The 14,268-nt window shown below is 36.5% G+C and overlaps 1 protein-coding gene across 2 annotated transcripts in view; it reads left to right on the top strand.

The window, feature by feature from the left end:
- LOC110442181 (metalloprotease TIKI2-like) overlaps positions 1-14,268 on the top strand; it is a 94,159-nt gene that overhangs the window by 60,869 nt on the left and 19,022 nt on the right. For both annotated transcript variants that reach the window (XR_002461990.1, XM_021485666.1), the window contains exon 3: positions 746-1,070. Coding sequence is in view for 1 of the 2 variants with exons in the window: in XM_021485666.1 (XP_021341341.1) it covers positions 746-1,070 (325 nt within the window). In the remaining variant the exon portion in view is untranslated. The remainder of the gene's footprint in view (positions 1-745; positions 1,071-14,268) is intronic.

The raw sequence follows: 14,268 nt of genomic DNA, 5'->3' as shown, positions 1-14,268 counted from the left end.
CAATTGTGTTAATTCTGCAATATTTTCAGGCATTATTAGGTGGGACTACTGAGGAATATATGTTGTCTTGAGTTTTCATTTCCATTTATTTGTGATATATTAAAAGTATAGCCCTTCAATATTTTAATATCTTGAGAAGTCATGTTGTCTACACAATAATGCCCTGGACTTTCGTATGTCCTGGCCTGGGAACAGAACCCATTGCCTTTAATCACCTGGGAGAACGCTCAACATTAAGGCCAACAGTGAGACATTAGAAGTTAGGTAGTGTGTCTGATGTTTTCATTTTAAGCAATGAATTAAAAACCTACATTTACATTTGATCTAGATTTACAAATACAGTGAAATCTGTATTAAGAGATCACCAGAGGGAAGGCCGGTTCAGAAGTGGTCTCTTAAAATAGGTGGTCTCTACAGTTTTTACATAAACGCTGTACCAATACAATGCTTGTGGGGATGAGAAAATGATGGTACCCAAAGAGACACCTAGTTAGTATTGCTTTATAGAAATTGTTTGTTGAGGAGCATCATATGCCTTTGTTAAATGATTAATATGTAATAAATGTCTTCATATATATAGGGATTGGAAATAGTGATCTCTTTTACAGTGAAGATCGCTTAATTGGGGTGGTCTTTCAGGCAGATTTACATGTATGATATAATATTTACGTCATTAACAGTAAAACAATGGACTATTACTTTATCAATACATTAAGTATAAGTTTTCCTTCATTCTCTTTCACAGGTGTTGTTTGCGTTAAATCAGACGCTTTGGCAGCATGAGGCGTACCGGGCTAGTGAGGAGGGACTGACAAGGTACACTACGGACGAGCTTATATATCACTACAACTGTGGGGACCTCAACGCAGTCATCCTCAATCAAAACACAGCTCAGGTGCGCAGTCTCGTCAACAACTCCCTACCCCCGGGCGCTCAGGAGACTGCCAAACTCATCGACGAATACTTCCGATTGGAGCTAATAAATAAACGCAATGAGAGGATGGCAGAGAGAGTAATTAGCTTGCTTAAAGCTCATCCAAAGAAAAGTTTTTTCTTTGCCTTCGGTGCAGGTAGGTCATTGTTGTATACTTTGCTGGAAGACAGGTGTGAAATTAGCCTTCTCAACAGGGGGCTAATGCATGAGTTACCATACTGCACTGTCAGGGTCATAGGTCACGGAATTGTACCTACAGTAACCACCTGTAAAGTTTTCATTTGTCCATATACATTATATATACCAGATGTAGTTATCGACTGTCAATTTATAGTCATCACATATACTAATTTATCAGATTTCAGATATAATTCACCTAAAAATAAATAGAAATTCAATCTTGTCTTGTTTAGGAACAACAGCGTTTTATTAAAATAATAAACTTGAAAATAGATGCTCATATTTAAAAAAAATGGTTTTGGTATTATAAGCTACATGTAGGATATACTAACCCTACATTTACATTTATGATATTATACACTACAATCATCACAAATTTATAGGTCTTTGTGATAACCCAAGTGCATCAACAATAGATATAGATCCTTAGATATGAATAATGTATTATAACTCAAGGTTATATGCTAACTAATACATGACACGTAGGGCAAACCAGTGATTTTGTAAGGGTGATCTCCCTTGATTGAAATTGTGTTATCCATTTTCTTCAGTATTATCAATAGGTATACTCATTGTGTACCCTACCAATATGTCATCGTTAAATCCAAACTTTAAATAGCAATTACACTACTTCTCAGCAAAAACATTCTACAGATTGTTAAATATAAAAAAAATTGGCATGGAGATAAATTTCTTATAAGGTAGTATATATATATATCTTAATGTTACAGTTGTATATGTAGGCAATCTGTGTTAATCCAGTCTATCCAGTCTAGGGTGATGAAAAATGAGATGGTAAATCAGATAAGGAGATAGAACCTAGTTCTCGCCCACCAATCATTTATCTCACAATGTTATAATGACAATGTTTGTGGTATAGTGTGCAGTCTTTGGATAAGACTTATGGTTATGTTGGACAATTTCTGTCATCAAAATTCTGAATCCTACATTTCTTGTGATGTATGAGGGGGATGTTTGTTTTGTGACCTGCCCGGGTTACCATTATAAAGTACTGAGTGTCAACAAGGTGGTAAAGTACATAAACTCTGGGCCAGGCGGGTGTAAATTGTCCCACCAACTACCACGTCCCTGACAGCCAAAGTGTCCCACATAACAAGTACAGCAAGCCGATACAACACATAAACCATGTCTAATTGTGTAAAAACTGGAGCCTGCGAGGGGAGTCTCGGGGAGGGGGGGCGGCGCTCAACCATAACTGTCATCCCTACTGTAGCAAAAGTTAGTGATTGGACAGCTACACATACTGATCACATGACGATTGTGTTGTTGGGGTGACAGATATGTCTGTTTTTGTCTGTCACCTTGTCAGCTTCACTTAGCAATGAAGGGCAGGTAAATTCTCAGGTAGTACCTATCTCGGTCCAAGTATTGCACCGATCTCTCCAGACGTTCGGTCTGTATCTCAGTTATCACAGAATGAATTTGGAATGCTGCATTTGGCAGAGATGTTAGACTGAGACTGTAAGGGAAGGTGATCGTTGTGTGCTTGTACGCGGATAGTTGTTGGTTTCTCCTGGCTTTATTACATGATGTAGAGTTTGGGGGATGAATAAACGACTGAGTGAGATACCGTGTCACTTCTCTGGGTACAATTGCTGTGTCAGTAATTCGTAGAAACATGATGTCTCTCTCAACAGAGTATCTGAATAGTATTGTCATCTTCCGGGATGTCAATACAGGTATACTGTTAATAATGAAATCTCCCTACACTAATAGAGGTGGTGAAGACTCCATGGACATTATTCTTACTGGTAGAACCCATCCATGCATCTATCTTAAATCTGATTGGTTGAAGCATTTTGGACCCATACATTTCATAATTCTTATTGATTCCGATTGGTTGAAGCATTTGGGCCCCATGTTAACCTCTCAATTCTGATTGGTTGAAATATTCATACCCATACTTTCCTCTTAATTCTTATTGGTTGAAGTATTTGGGACCCACACTTCAATCTTTAATCTTGTGACGGATCTACTGTCTTGTGCCAATGTTAACATGGCATAATGCACTTAATTCTATTTACAGTTTATTTACATCTATTTACATATTTATAATCACAATACTTTCACTCCTCTATCACAATTCACGTGTATTCTCTCTGTGGTACATCCTAGAACCCTCCAAATTTTATCATACGGCACACTCAGACCACACACAAGATTCTGTTCCAATAACACTAGTACTTTTCAATGGTTAAACCTCTCTAAATCTCTGACTGGTCAACAATGATGGCTGCCAAAGAATCCAATTATGTCCCTTCAATCAAATCACACTTCTAATCTTAAAACAAATAAACAATGTCAAACCCTCTCCAGCTACCCTCCCACTCCAGCTAAACAATGTCAGACCCTCTCCAGCTACCCTCCCACTGCAGCTAAACCATGTCAGACCCTCTACAGCTATCCTCCCGCTCCAGCTAAACAATGTCAGACCCTCTCCCGCTACCCTCCAACTCCAGCTAAACAATGTCAGACCCTCTCCAGCTACCCTCCCACTGCAGCTAAACAATGTCAGACCCTCTACAGCTATCCTCCCACTCCAGCTAAACAATGTCAGACCCTCTTTAGCTACCCTCCCACTCCAGTTAAACAATGTCAGACCCTCTCCAGCTACCCTCCCACTCCAGTTAAACAATGTCAGACCCTCTCCAGCTACCCCCCCACTGCAGCTAAACAATGTCAGACCCTCTACAGCCATCCTCCCACTCCAGCTAAACAATGTCAGACCGTCTCCAGCTACCCTCCCACTCCAGCTAAGCAATGTCAGACCCGCTCCAGCTACCCTCCCGCTCCAGCTAAACAATGTCAGACCCTCTTCAGCTCCCCTCCCACTCCAGTTAAACAATGTCAGCCCCTCTCCAGCTCCCCTCCCACCCCAGCTAAACAATGTCAGACCCTCTCCCGCTACCCTCCAACTCCAGCTAAACAATGTCAGACCCTCTACAGCTATCCTCCCACTCCAGCTAAACACTGTCAGACCCTCTCCAGCTACCCTCCCACTCTAGCTAAACAATGTCAGACCCTCTCCAGCTATCCTCCCACTCCAGCTAAACAATGTCAGTCCCTCTCCAGCTACCCTCCCATCAATACAGCTAAACAATTTCAGACCCTCTCCAGCTACCCTCCCCCTCCAGCTAAACAATGTCAGACCCGCTCCAGCTCCCCTCCCACCCCAGCTAAACAATGTCAGACCCTCTTTATCTACCCTCCCACTCCAGTTAAACAATGTCAGCCCCTCTCCAGCTACCCTCCCACTCTAGCTAAACAATGTCAGACCCTCTCCAGCTATCCTCCCACTCCAGCTAAACAATGTCAGCCCCTCTTTAGCTACCCTCCCACTCCAGCTAAACAATGACTGACCCTCTCCAACTGCCCTCCCACTCCAGCTAAACAATGTCAGTCCCTCTCCAGCTACCCTCCAACTCCAGCTAAACAATGTCAGACCCTCTCCAGCTACCCTCCCATCAATACAGCTAAACAATGTCAGACCCTCTCCAGCTACCCTCCCCCCATCAATACAGCTGGCCAGATCTGACACTCATTATCTTATCATCCAATTAGATACAATCACTGACTCTCTGTTCCCTATCTAATTATTTCGCTCCCCTCATTTTCTCAAAGATAACACTCCTCCACATTCTGATTGGCTGAAGCAATAAGGAACTACAAGTCACTCTTTAATCTGATTGGTGGAAGCATTGGGAACCACGCTTTGCTCAAAATTCTGATTGGTTGAAGCTTTCCAGGCCCATACATCTGTCTTCAATTTTTTTTAGATTTTCGATCAGCAAAGTTGATATGTGGTAATGTAGTAACAATGTTTATTATAAATGGTAACAGGATTATGTGTAGTAAATTAGGCTATAGATGCTTTTTCGTTCTGATTACCTTCTCCCGGATCTGTAAGCCTTTTCCAGACATATATATCTTCCTGTCATATCGTTATAATATGATGCACTTTTTGTAGTTCCTAGGATAAATCTTTTAGGCAATAACATTATTTATCTATGAGTGAACTTCTTAAATTATAATTGGATGTCACTTTCTAGAAGACATCTTTCTCAAATACTAGTTGGATTTCCACCAAAGTTGGCATATACTGTGCCAAGATTAATGGAATACATGTATGTGTCATAAGTTTATACATACATCTTCTTTGGATGACATTTTCCTAACTTTACCTGTTCTTAATCTTTATACTATGTTATGTATTTGACTAAACCCAAAGTCTCGGGTGTAAATTATAGGTCCAGCCAAAACGTTGATTTTCACAGGACATTGTTGAAATATGAAAATGAATACAGCAGGAAAAATACAGCAGAAAAATAGTGTTGCACCGTGATGATATTGGGGACGTATGCTTCCTTACACATTATGCATACAATTAATGTTAGAGTTATTCCCCCTTTTAAACGTTCGATTGACCTTGACTTTTTATTCAGAATTGTTAGTAATTCCTGGCTTCTTGTGTACCGTTAAAAAATTTCAAGAGTCAATTAACAGTGTACAATACATTCATAGAAGAATACAGGTTTTTTAATGTGGAACTCTTTAGAAATTGAAATACATTATTACTAAAAGGTAACATATGGCCTTAAGCTAACTAAAAAAAATTGCACAACACAACCCAAGACAGGCTAGTATTTTACTTGAAAATTAATCATGTGGTACTAATTTTGATATATTCAATTACAAGTGACTTAAATTTCTATATGATATTTCAAACATTATGAAAATAATTAATTTTAAAAGCAATTAGCTTTTCTAATAATCAGATATCAAAATTGTTAAACTCAATTTGTGCAGCTAAAACAAATGGCATCATCATGGTGATGGAAATGCTATCTCTCTATGAATGCAACACTTGTAACCAGTGTTTCCATCTGTTTAAATTTCCCATTTGCAGTTAGCGTTGATTGAATATTAGCTTGAGAGCATTGATTTCCAGGAGAGTTTAACAGTGTTTGACAATCTTAAAGATGTATCTGTACCTAATTAAAATGTGTTATACAGGCATTTCAGTAGTGCTGTATCACCATGTTGATCTGTATCTATCAGATGGTAGAGTGTGTGAAACTGAGGTTCTGTGGTACTACAACCTTTCCTGGCTATCAATTTACATGTATCAGCCATTTAAATGATTGCAACAGTGTGTTTTTTTCTGATGGCAGTCCCATCGGTTAATTATGACTAATGAATTTAGTCATAGGGCTTGAGGGGAAAATACCACAACTGAAAAAAAAAAAGTGAGGAAAATTAATCCCAAACTAAAAAAATATCTCTGATTTAATAGATTTGGTCTTAAAGAAACATGAAATACACTATTTTGAAGTATTTTTGTTGGTGTTTAAGAACCTCATCACGACCACAGGTAGCAGTATAGCACTGCCTGTCTACACACCGTCATTTGATTGATAGATTATCATATTGTGAACGGGCTGCTGTAAGGACCCATTTTAGACCCATCCTTGAAGTTCTGTGGGGATGGAGATTTCTGTTTTGTGTCCATCTGTCATTCCTGCGGTCATACCATTTTTAGTACATAATACTTGTTTGAGGCACTGAGGATCAGGAAACTAGTTAACATGTTCTATATTTAATCTCTTCATTGAGCTTTATCTTTATACTCCTGTCCTTAAGTCTGTGAGTGTACACTCTTTTAGTATGGAACTCTGTAGAATTAGAGATACATTGACACAGCAAGGAAACATTTACCCCACTATATCCCAAAACCTGCAGGGTACCAAGAAACCAATAAAAAATTTAGGTTCAGGGCTATATCTAGATCTTGCTGAATTTTATAAAAATAAATTAAAGGAAAAAGTAGAAAATATCGGATGACATCACATCATGTTGTAAGGAAAATTACAAATATTTGTAGAATTACTTCTTTATGAAAATGTAAAACATGCTGTAACTAATTGAGAAAATCAAATAAAAGAATATGAAAATTCCACCTATTTACATTCCAGTAGATATACTGTCAACCTGTTTAGTTGTATTTTCAAAACGACAGAAATTCCTCTAGGTAAAATTACCATCTGAAATTCAAAAATTGCAAGACATTAATATTTTATAAGTCATTTTACATAAATCTTGTTTTGAAAAATTGAAATAATGAGTCCTTACATAATCGAGTTTTCAACAACCAGGCCCTCAAGGTGATTGTAGCTGAGGAATCAGTTAACTACGTCTTAATCTTCTTAAAGATCTGAGCACCCTTAAGCTAAACGTAGCATCCAGCTCCACAGACAATTGATGTCATAAAGATAGATGACCATCTCAGTGTTACTGAGTTAAATTTTGAATTAAATTAAATTTAATTGTTGTACAAGATATAGTTTTGATATCCAGTGTAAATACTTCAAACGTGTACATCGCAACATCTTGAAGAGCATGAGGGCCTGAGAAACAGACCATTACCATCAAAATCTTAAACATGAATCGGACAAGGACTTTCAGAGTGGTTGATACAGGTCTAAATAGCAGAGCACACTAATCTGGATTTGGCAAAATTATGCTGGATATTTGAAGCCAGAACTGTTTCCTGTCGCTGAGGTGCTTCAGGGCAATGCGTGCCTTTCCATTTGTAGTTGTTGAAATTCAAAGAGATAGAACCATCAGCCTCGTGTGTGTATCAGGAAGATAGTAATGAACGGAAAAGAATTCTTCATTCTCAGTTTTACATATCTCTGTAACGAATCAGATTTACAGAGCATGAAACTGTAGAGGGTGTGTATAAAAAGAAATGCCACTAACTTGACACCCAGGGGTCGAATCTTCCCAGGATCAAAATAAGGGAATAATTTGTGTTTATGGATTCTCGGGAAGGGTGTAATTTACCTGGGTCTAGATGTAATGATACTGCCCCTCATAACACATAAAACTTCCATTCTAAACCTATAGTTTATGTTTGTGTGGGTAATCAGAGAGGTGTTTCCCAGTGGGAGTAGGAGGGTTGGTGGTACAAGGACTGCTGTGCATGTAAGCTAGGCAGAGCTGGGACCTGTAGCTCAGCATTGGTATGCCGTCTGTTCATAGGGCCCACCCAACAATTGCGTGACCAAAATCACCCAATTTTGTGACCAGATTTCCTTTAGGGGAAATGTTTTGTATGAAACTGATCAATGATGTGATAATTAGAGCTATGCTCTGTTTTTGTTTCTCATTGATAATCTGTGTGGATGTCTGTAAACTGTAAATACTGTAAACTGGGACTGCCACAGTTTATCTTTTGCCCCTCTGTAATGAGGGCAAATTTATCACGATAGTGAAAATAAATACACAATTAGCTATACCTAATAATAGCATGTGAGGTACAAAAATAACACTTTGCAGAAAACAAATTCTATCAGTTGCATGAAGTGCGAAAAATGAAAGGTTTCCCAGCATGTTCAGTTGTTGTACATGGAAAATGGCTGGAATTGATAGATAAAGTATTGTCCGAGACCACTTGTGTTAAAAGACCCCCCTTAAAACTCCACACTGCAGTTATTTTTATGTTCACTGAACCAGTTATAAATTACCATCCGCAACATTAATATCAAATTGTTGACTGGTCCAATTTTTTTTTTTAATATTATCTTTTTCGTTATAATTCTGATTAATAAAGACAGCAAAAAATAACATTTTCATGAAACTTGTTGTTTTCATGCAAACTGTTTCAAATGAAGAGGATCCATCGACTCTACTGCTTTTCATTTTTCACTGCTGTAATGATAGCATATACTCTTACTTACAGTTTGTTTTGCTATTTTATTTGAATTTCCTGGATAAGTTTTATTTGATTATTACAATACAGTTATTGACAGGATTAAAGGTAACAGATGTCTTGGTAAGTCTTCTGCCAAACGTGTGTTCTTGCCATGCAAACACTGACATCAGTTTGGGCTTTGTGTTCAGCACCTATTGACCTCAACCACAATCAATAACCGCAAACTACTATAATTGTGGGTTGTAAACAGCAATAATTACATTTCAAAACTTGATATTCAGCATTCTTAACTCACATTTTACTCTGGTATTTTTAAAACTTTCGGAAAAAATCTTGTCTTCATAAGGAATGGTCAGACATCTGCATTTATTTCGCAGTGACCATTGACCTTGAGATTGCAAAAGTTAGAGTGTGTATTCTTCAGATTATCAACAAGATTCGGATCTTATTTTGAAAGTGTCTTGAGTTTCATCCTTGCCAGAAAAGCTGATCCAAACCTGAGCTTATCCTGGTTTTGGAACACAAACAGAAGGAGCCTGGTTTATAAGAGTACAGTTGTAATAGAAACTCATTGATGACTGTAATAATCACATGTTAACACCTGTTGTTTAACACCCATTGTTTAACAGGTACGTACTGTTGGCTGGAAATCTGCAAGTCATGTCCATATACGTTTGTACCTATCATCTTTCACTTATTTGATCGTTTGATAACAATAGACAACAGACAACAAGCTGTGATGTTTGAAAACCTAGTGTTACAGTGGTAATTGTAGGTAATACGGGTCATTATGTGGAACCTGACCATAGCGAGATTACTGGGTGATTATACCTGGATTAATGGTAGCTGTATATAGCATTAGTAGCCATCATGAATCAATACATTATGACATTATATTCTTTTATAGGCACAGCTAGCCTTGGGTCGTAGTTGTATACTATCACATTATTATAGGAATGGTTTACAAAACTGATACCTGACCATTCTTGTCTACAACTTAATGAGACAGACCTTTTCCTAATTGGAAAAGATTGGTGTGTATGTAATGTTGAGAGTACGTGTATATTGAATTAGAGGGAAATAAAGTTTGAAATTGACCAATTTTAAACAGACTTTTCTAGTGGGGAGAGTCCCATTACCAGAGTCCTCAGAACATGTAGGAAACCGTATGATATAATAAACATTGCTATCATACATAACGTATGATATAATAAACATTGCTATCGTACATAACGTATGATATAATAAACATTGCTATCTTACATAACGTATGATATTATAAACATTGCTATCGTACATAATGTATGATATAATAAACATTGCTATCTTACATAACGTATGATATAATAGACATTGCTATCTTACATAACGTATGATATAATAAACATTGCTATCGTACATAACGTATAATATAATAAACATTGCTATCGTACATAACGTATGATATAATAAACATTGCTATCGTACATAAGGTATGATATAATAAACATTGCTATCTTACATGATTTATGTAAAGTTAACCCCCTTTATTTTCATTAGCAATATTATCCAATTATTTAGCATTGCATGCAGCACTGTTATCAATGCTAAAGTTACTTCAATTTTGTTACTTAATCCAATTCACTATTGCTGACATCTTTAACCTGTTTCTCATAGATGTGTAGCGCTTTTGAAGGGTGGAAAATATGTTACAATTGGGTAGCATAAATCTTTAAATGCCAAATAAAATTCCTTAGTGACCATTGATAAAAGGAATACTTGCCGTTAGAAAGTTTGACTGTCAAAGAGATCAGGAATTAAATGATCGTTTGGCTTTAATTCACAAATCTGATAACATGTTGTTGATTTGTGATATCTAAGGGTAAGCATATTGAGGGTTTAGTCTATGATCCATCCTTAAAATGATATTTAATCAGTAAAGACTACTTTTGGTGCCATTAGAGGCTTAAATTGTTGATTACATCATAGACAGAAGAAGGATTATACCTGGTACAGTATTTTATCAGTTACAATGTAATCCCTACACAATACTAGACTTGTGACTTTACACATGTAAAACTTCAAAGGATTCATTAACGAGGACTGAAGTTTGTGAATTGAACAACATCAACAATATTTTGATAAGATTTTGTTCTATCTGAATAAATATAGTGGTTAGGAAATACCTGTTTATGTAGAAGTTATCTACCTTAAGATTTTTTATCATCTAAAAATGATATTTATCTCTTAAGGCTGTATGTTACCTTATAAATTATACTAATTATTTGCGTAAGAGTTATCTCCCTTAAGAATTATTGTTTCACCTAAGGTTATAAACTATACACTGTGCCATATACAATGTCCTAGTAAATTGTGTTTGAGTAATTTCCTCTAATTCAACATATTAGCATACTACCTTATACATGTACATTATACCAATTAATTGTGTTAGAGTTATCTCCCTTAAGATTTTGTTATTACCATAGCATTATCTGACATTTAAAATTGACTTGATTGTTACCAATACATGCATTCCTGTGTACAATTTAATATGTTGTCTTTAAAAGAATCCAAGCAAGCCTTATTAAAAGATTTTTTTCCATATATGTTTTTATTTTTATACTCTTTAGGGAAGGAGATCCATTTCAAAGTATAGCATATCTCCTTGATCCTAATTGATATCCTACTGCTTTATAGCTTTGACCAAATAGTCTGCTGGATAACCACACTACTGGGTAGTGAAGCAGACGTAAAACCAATCAATCAATCAATCAGCTTGGACCACTTCTTTCCTTATACATGTACATGTATAAATTATATCATTTTGGCCATATAACCATTTGTGATTTAAACCTTTAGGTGATTGCGGTACTAAATAAATAAAGTCATAATCCTGGTTTATGAATAGCTTATAACAATAAGAGTTCATAACAAATTGAATTCTATATAGGTTTTATCTTGGAATATTTTTGCTTAAATCTTAAATAAAACATTTGGCACCTCTGTATTTTTGGTAAGGTACTGTATTTTTTGTAAAAGATCAAAGTTTTTGGCTTATTGCCTTTATCAGACCTTCCATGTCAGGGGTAGTACCTCAGATCAGCCAGACTTTACTGTCTGGTTGATCCACTGACATCTGTGAGGTAATTTGAATACAGCCAGAAAATACCAATCACCTTGATTATACAATTAACATTGTGATGGGATCTCTTTGTTTATCTGTGCCAGCTTAGGACCACCTAACAGGATCAACATATACCTTACCATTCACAAAACTATCGAAATACATCTGTAAATAGGGATAAGTCTGAAGGAACAGCACCCCTACATCTGAAGAATGGGATAGATTTCACTTTGATGTGGACCATTCATTTCTGGTTTTCAAGGAAGGAAGACCTTTAGATCAAAATGTGACATATATATTTATATATAACACAAGCAGGTGCTGTTTCTCGCCCAGTAATATGATTTGTAGAATGATCGTGTATTACAATAAGGAGACGGACCCACCCAGTGCCCAGCCCCGTATGACGTCCCTGTAACCTGACTCAGTGTTAAGCTTCAGGGGTCTTCATACAATTACAGCCCCGGGTGGCCAGGTAAACCTGATGGATGTCGTTAACGCAGGTGCTCATGCACAATTGACATATTATGTAATTTGTTGCCTATTACATCTTAGTATTGTAGCAGGAATTGAAAAAAAACACTGATTTTGTAAGGATCTTATAAGGATTTTTAGAAAGAAATTAACAAAACATTTAGCGTGTGCATTTAGCCAAAAGGCAAGTGAGTTTGTGCTGTGGTCCATCTTCTGTGGTCTGCCATCAACTTTCATTTCTGGCCCAGAATAGTTGAAGGGATTTGACTTATTTGGTATGAAACATATCCCTTGGCCAGTAGGACGCATATTTAGTGTTTATGAAATAAATGTCCCCGACCTGGGAGAGATGGATGGAGTCAAATTAAGACTGAAAGTCTTTAAAAGACTACTCCTTGTGAATGACTTGTCACATTTTAATATAGTTTTGTCAAAAAAAACCCATCCCAGACCCATGAAGCTGAAATTTTCTATAGATAAAGAGTGTGATCCTCCATTCTCAGACGTACTACTAAGATTGTAGGGTATCAACGTTGATACTTAAATTACTTTACAAATGTAACTGTCATATATTTGAAAAAAATCAAGATTTTAAAAATCATGTAGGTTTATGACATTTTGCATGAAATTCAATTAAATGATTCAAGGAATGGGCCCCAAAGGAATTGGCCCCCAAGGAATGACTTATCTATTTATATGATATTGAAAGAAATACATCTCGTCTTATTACCTGTCTTTAAATTGCAAAATAATGTCCCCTTTGGATACAAAATTAGGGTATAGAAGCACACATCCGTAGAGTACAACTTTGCATGGTACCTTTTGGTACTTGATTATCTATCAATATCATCTCTATCTTTAAGACCGGAAAGCTGAAAATAATGAGGTATGTGTTGATGGGTACTTTGAAGGTGTAATTAGGTTAACTGGTTTAAAACTGTCCTGATTTGGTATGTCAAAGCCCTGGATGATCATTAGGTCCTGTTTATAGGGGGTAATGAGGATACGGTAGATATGCTGAGTTATGACACAGCTTACAGGCAATCTTCTGTCAAGTTCAATTTGAATTCAGTTTATTCAAAGCAAGGGTTAACTGAAATCATGTTATTTTTTCATGAGGGAAAAACTAAATATAATGATTTACTGAAATGGGTTAGAAAAGTTCATATCAAAACATTTCAATCTGTATTCATAAAATTTTCTGACCGTTTACTTACTTAATATATTCAGATCGACCATTACACACAGTGTCAAGAAATCAAGAAAAATAAGATAGGATACAAATTGATGTAGATGATACAGCCCCATAAACAATTTAATGGTTACATATCTGACCCTAAAGACAAAAAAGAGGGCTTCTCAGTAAGGCTTATATGTTTTGTATTGAGCAAGAATCTGATAACAGACGTAGGTTTATTATAGAAATCAGTGTCCAGTCTTTATTACTGGGTAAGAATTTTTACGAGATAGAAACATATCATTTACACATTTATGTCATTCAAAAAGGGCAGGTATTTAAAATAAGCTTGAGATATATGGATTTAAGTAAAACGTGCTGGAACTTTTAGGTGTGGAAGTTTGGTTAATTTATGACAACATGGCGAGGTCTGACATAGGAATCTACCTGGTAAGTAATCTTTATCAAACCCCCTTACATGCCTTGTCTATAACTGTTCCATTACCATACCTAGGGAAGTCTATGGGGCCAGTGTAAGGCCTGCTGCACTTCTGTTTTAAATTCAATGTTGAATTTGGAATTTGGAATGGAATGTTTTTGCGATCATTTTGAATCCATCAGTGAAGCTATGCTGATTTGCATGGCACTTTGTAAAATGAAACTGA

The sequence above is a fragment of the Mizuhopecten yessoensis genome, unplaced genomic scaffold (genome assembly GCF_002113885.1).
Source record: "Mizuhopecten yessoensis strain PY_sf001 unplaced genomic scaffold, ASM211388v2 scaffold716223, whole genome shotgun sequence".
NCBI classification, from domain to species: domain Eukaryota; kingdom Metazoa; phylum Mollusca; class Bivalvia; order Pectinida; family Pectinidae; genus Mizuhopecten; species Mizuhopecten yessoensis.
This window is presented reverse-complemented; position numbering and strand designations above follow the sequence as displayed.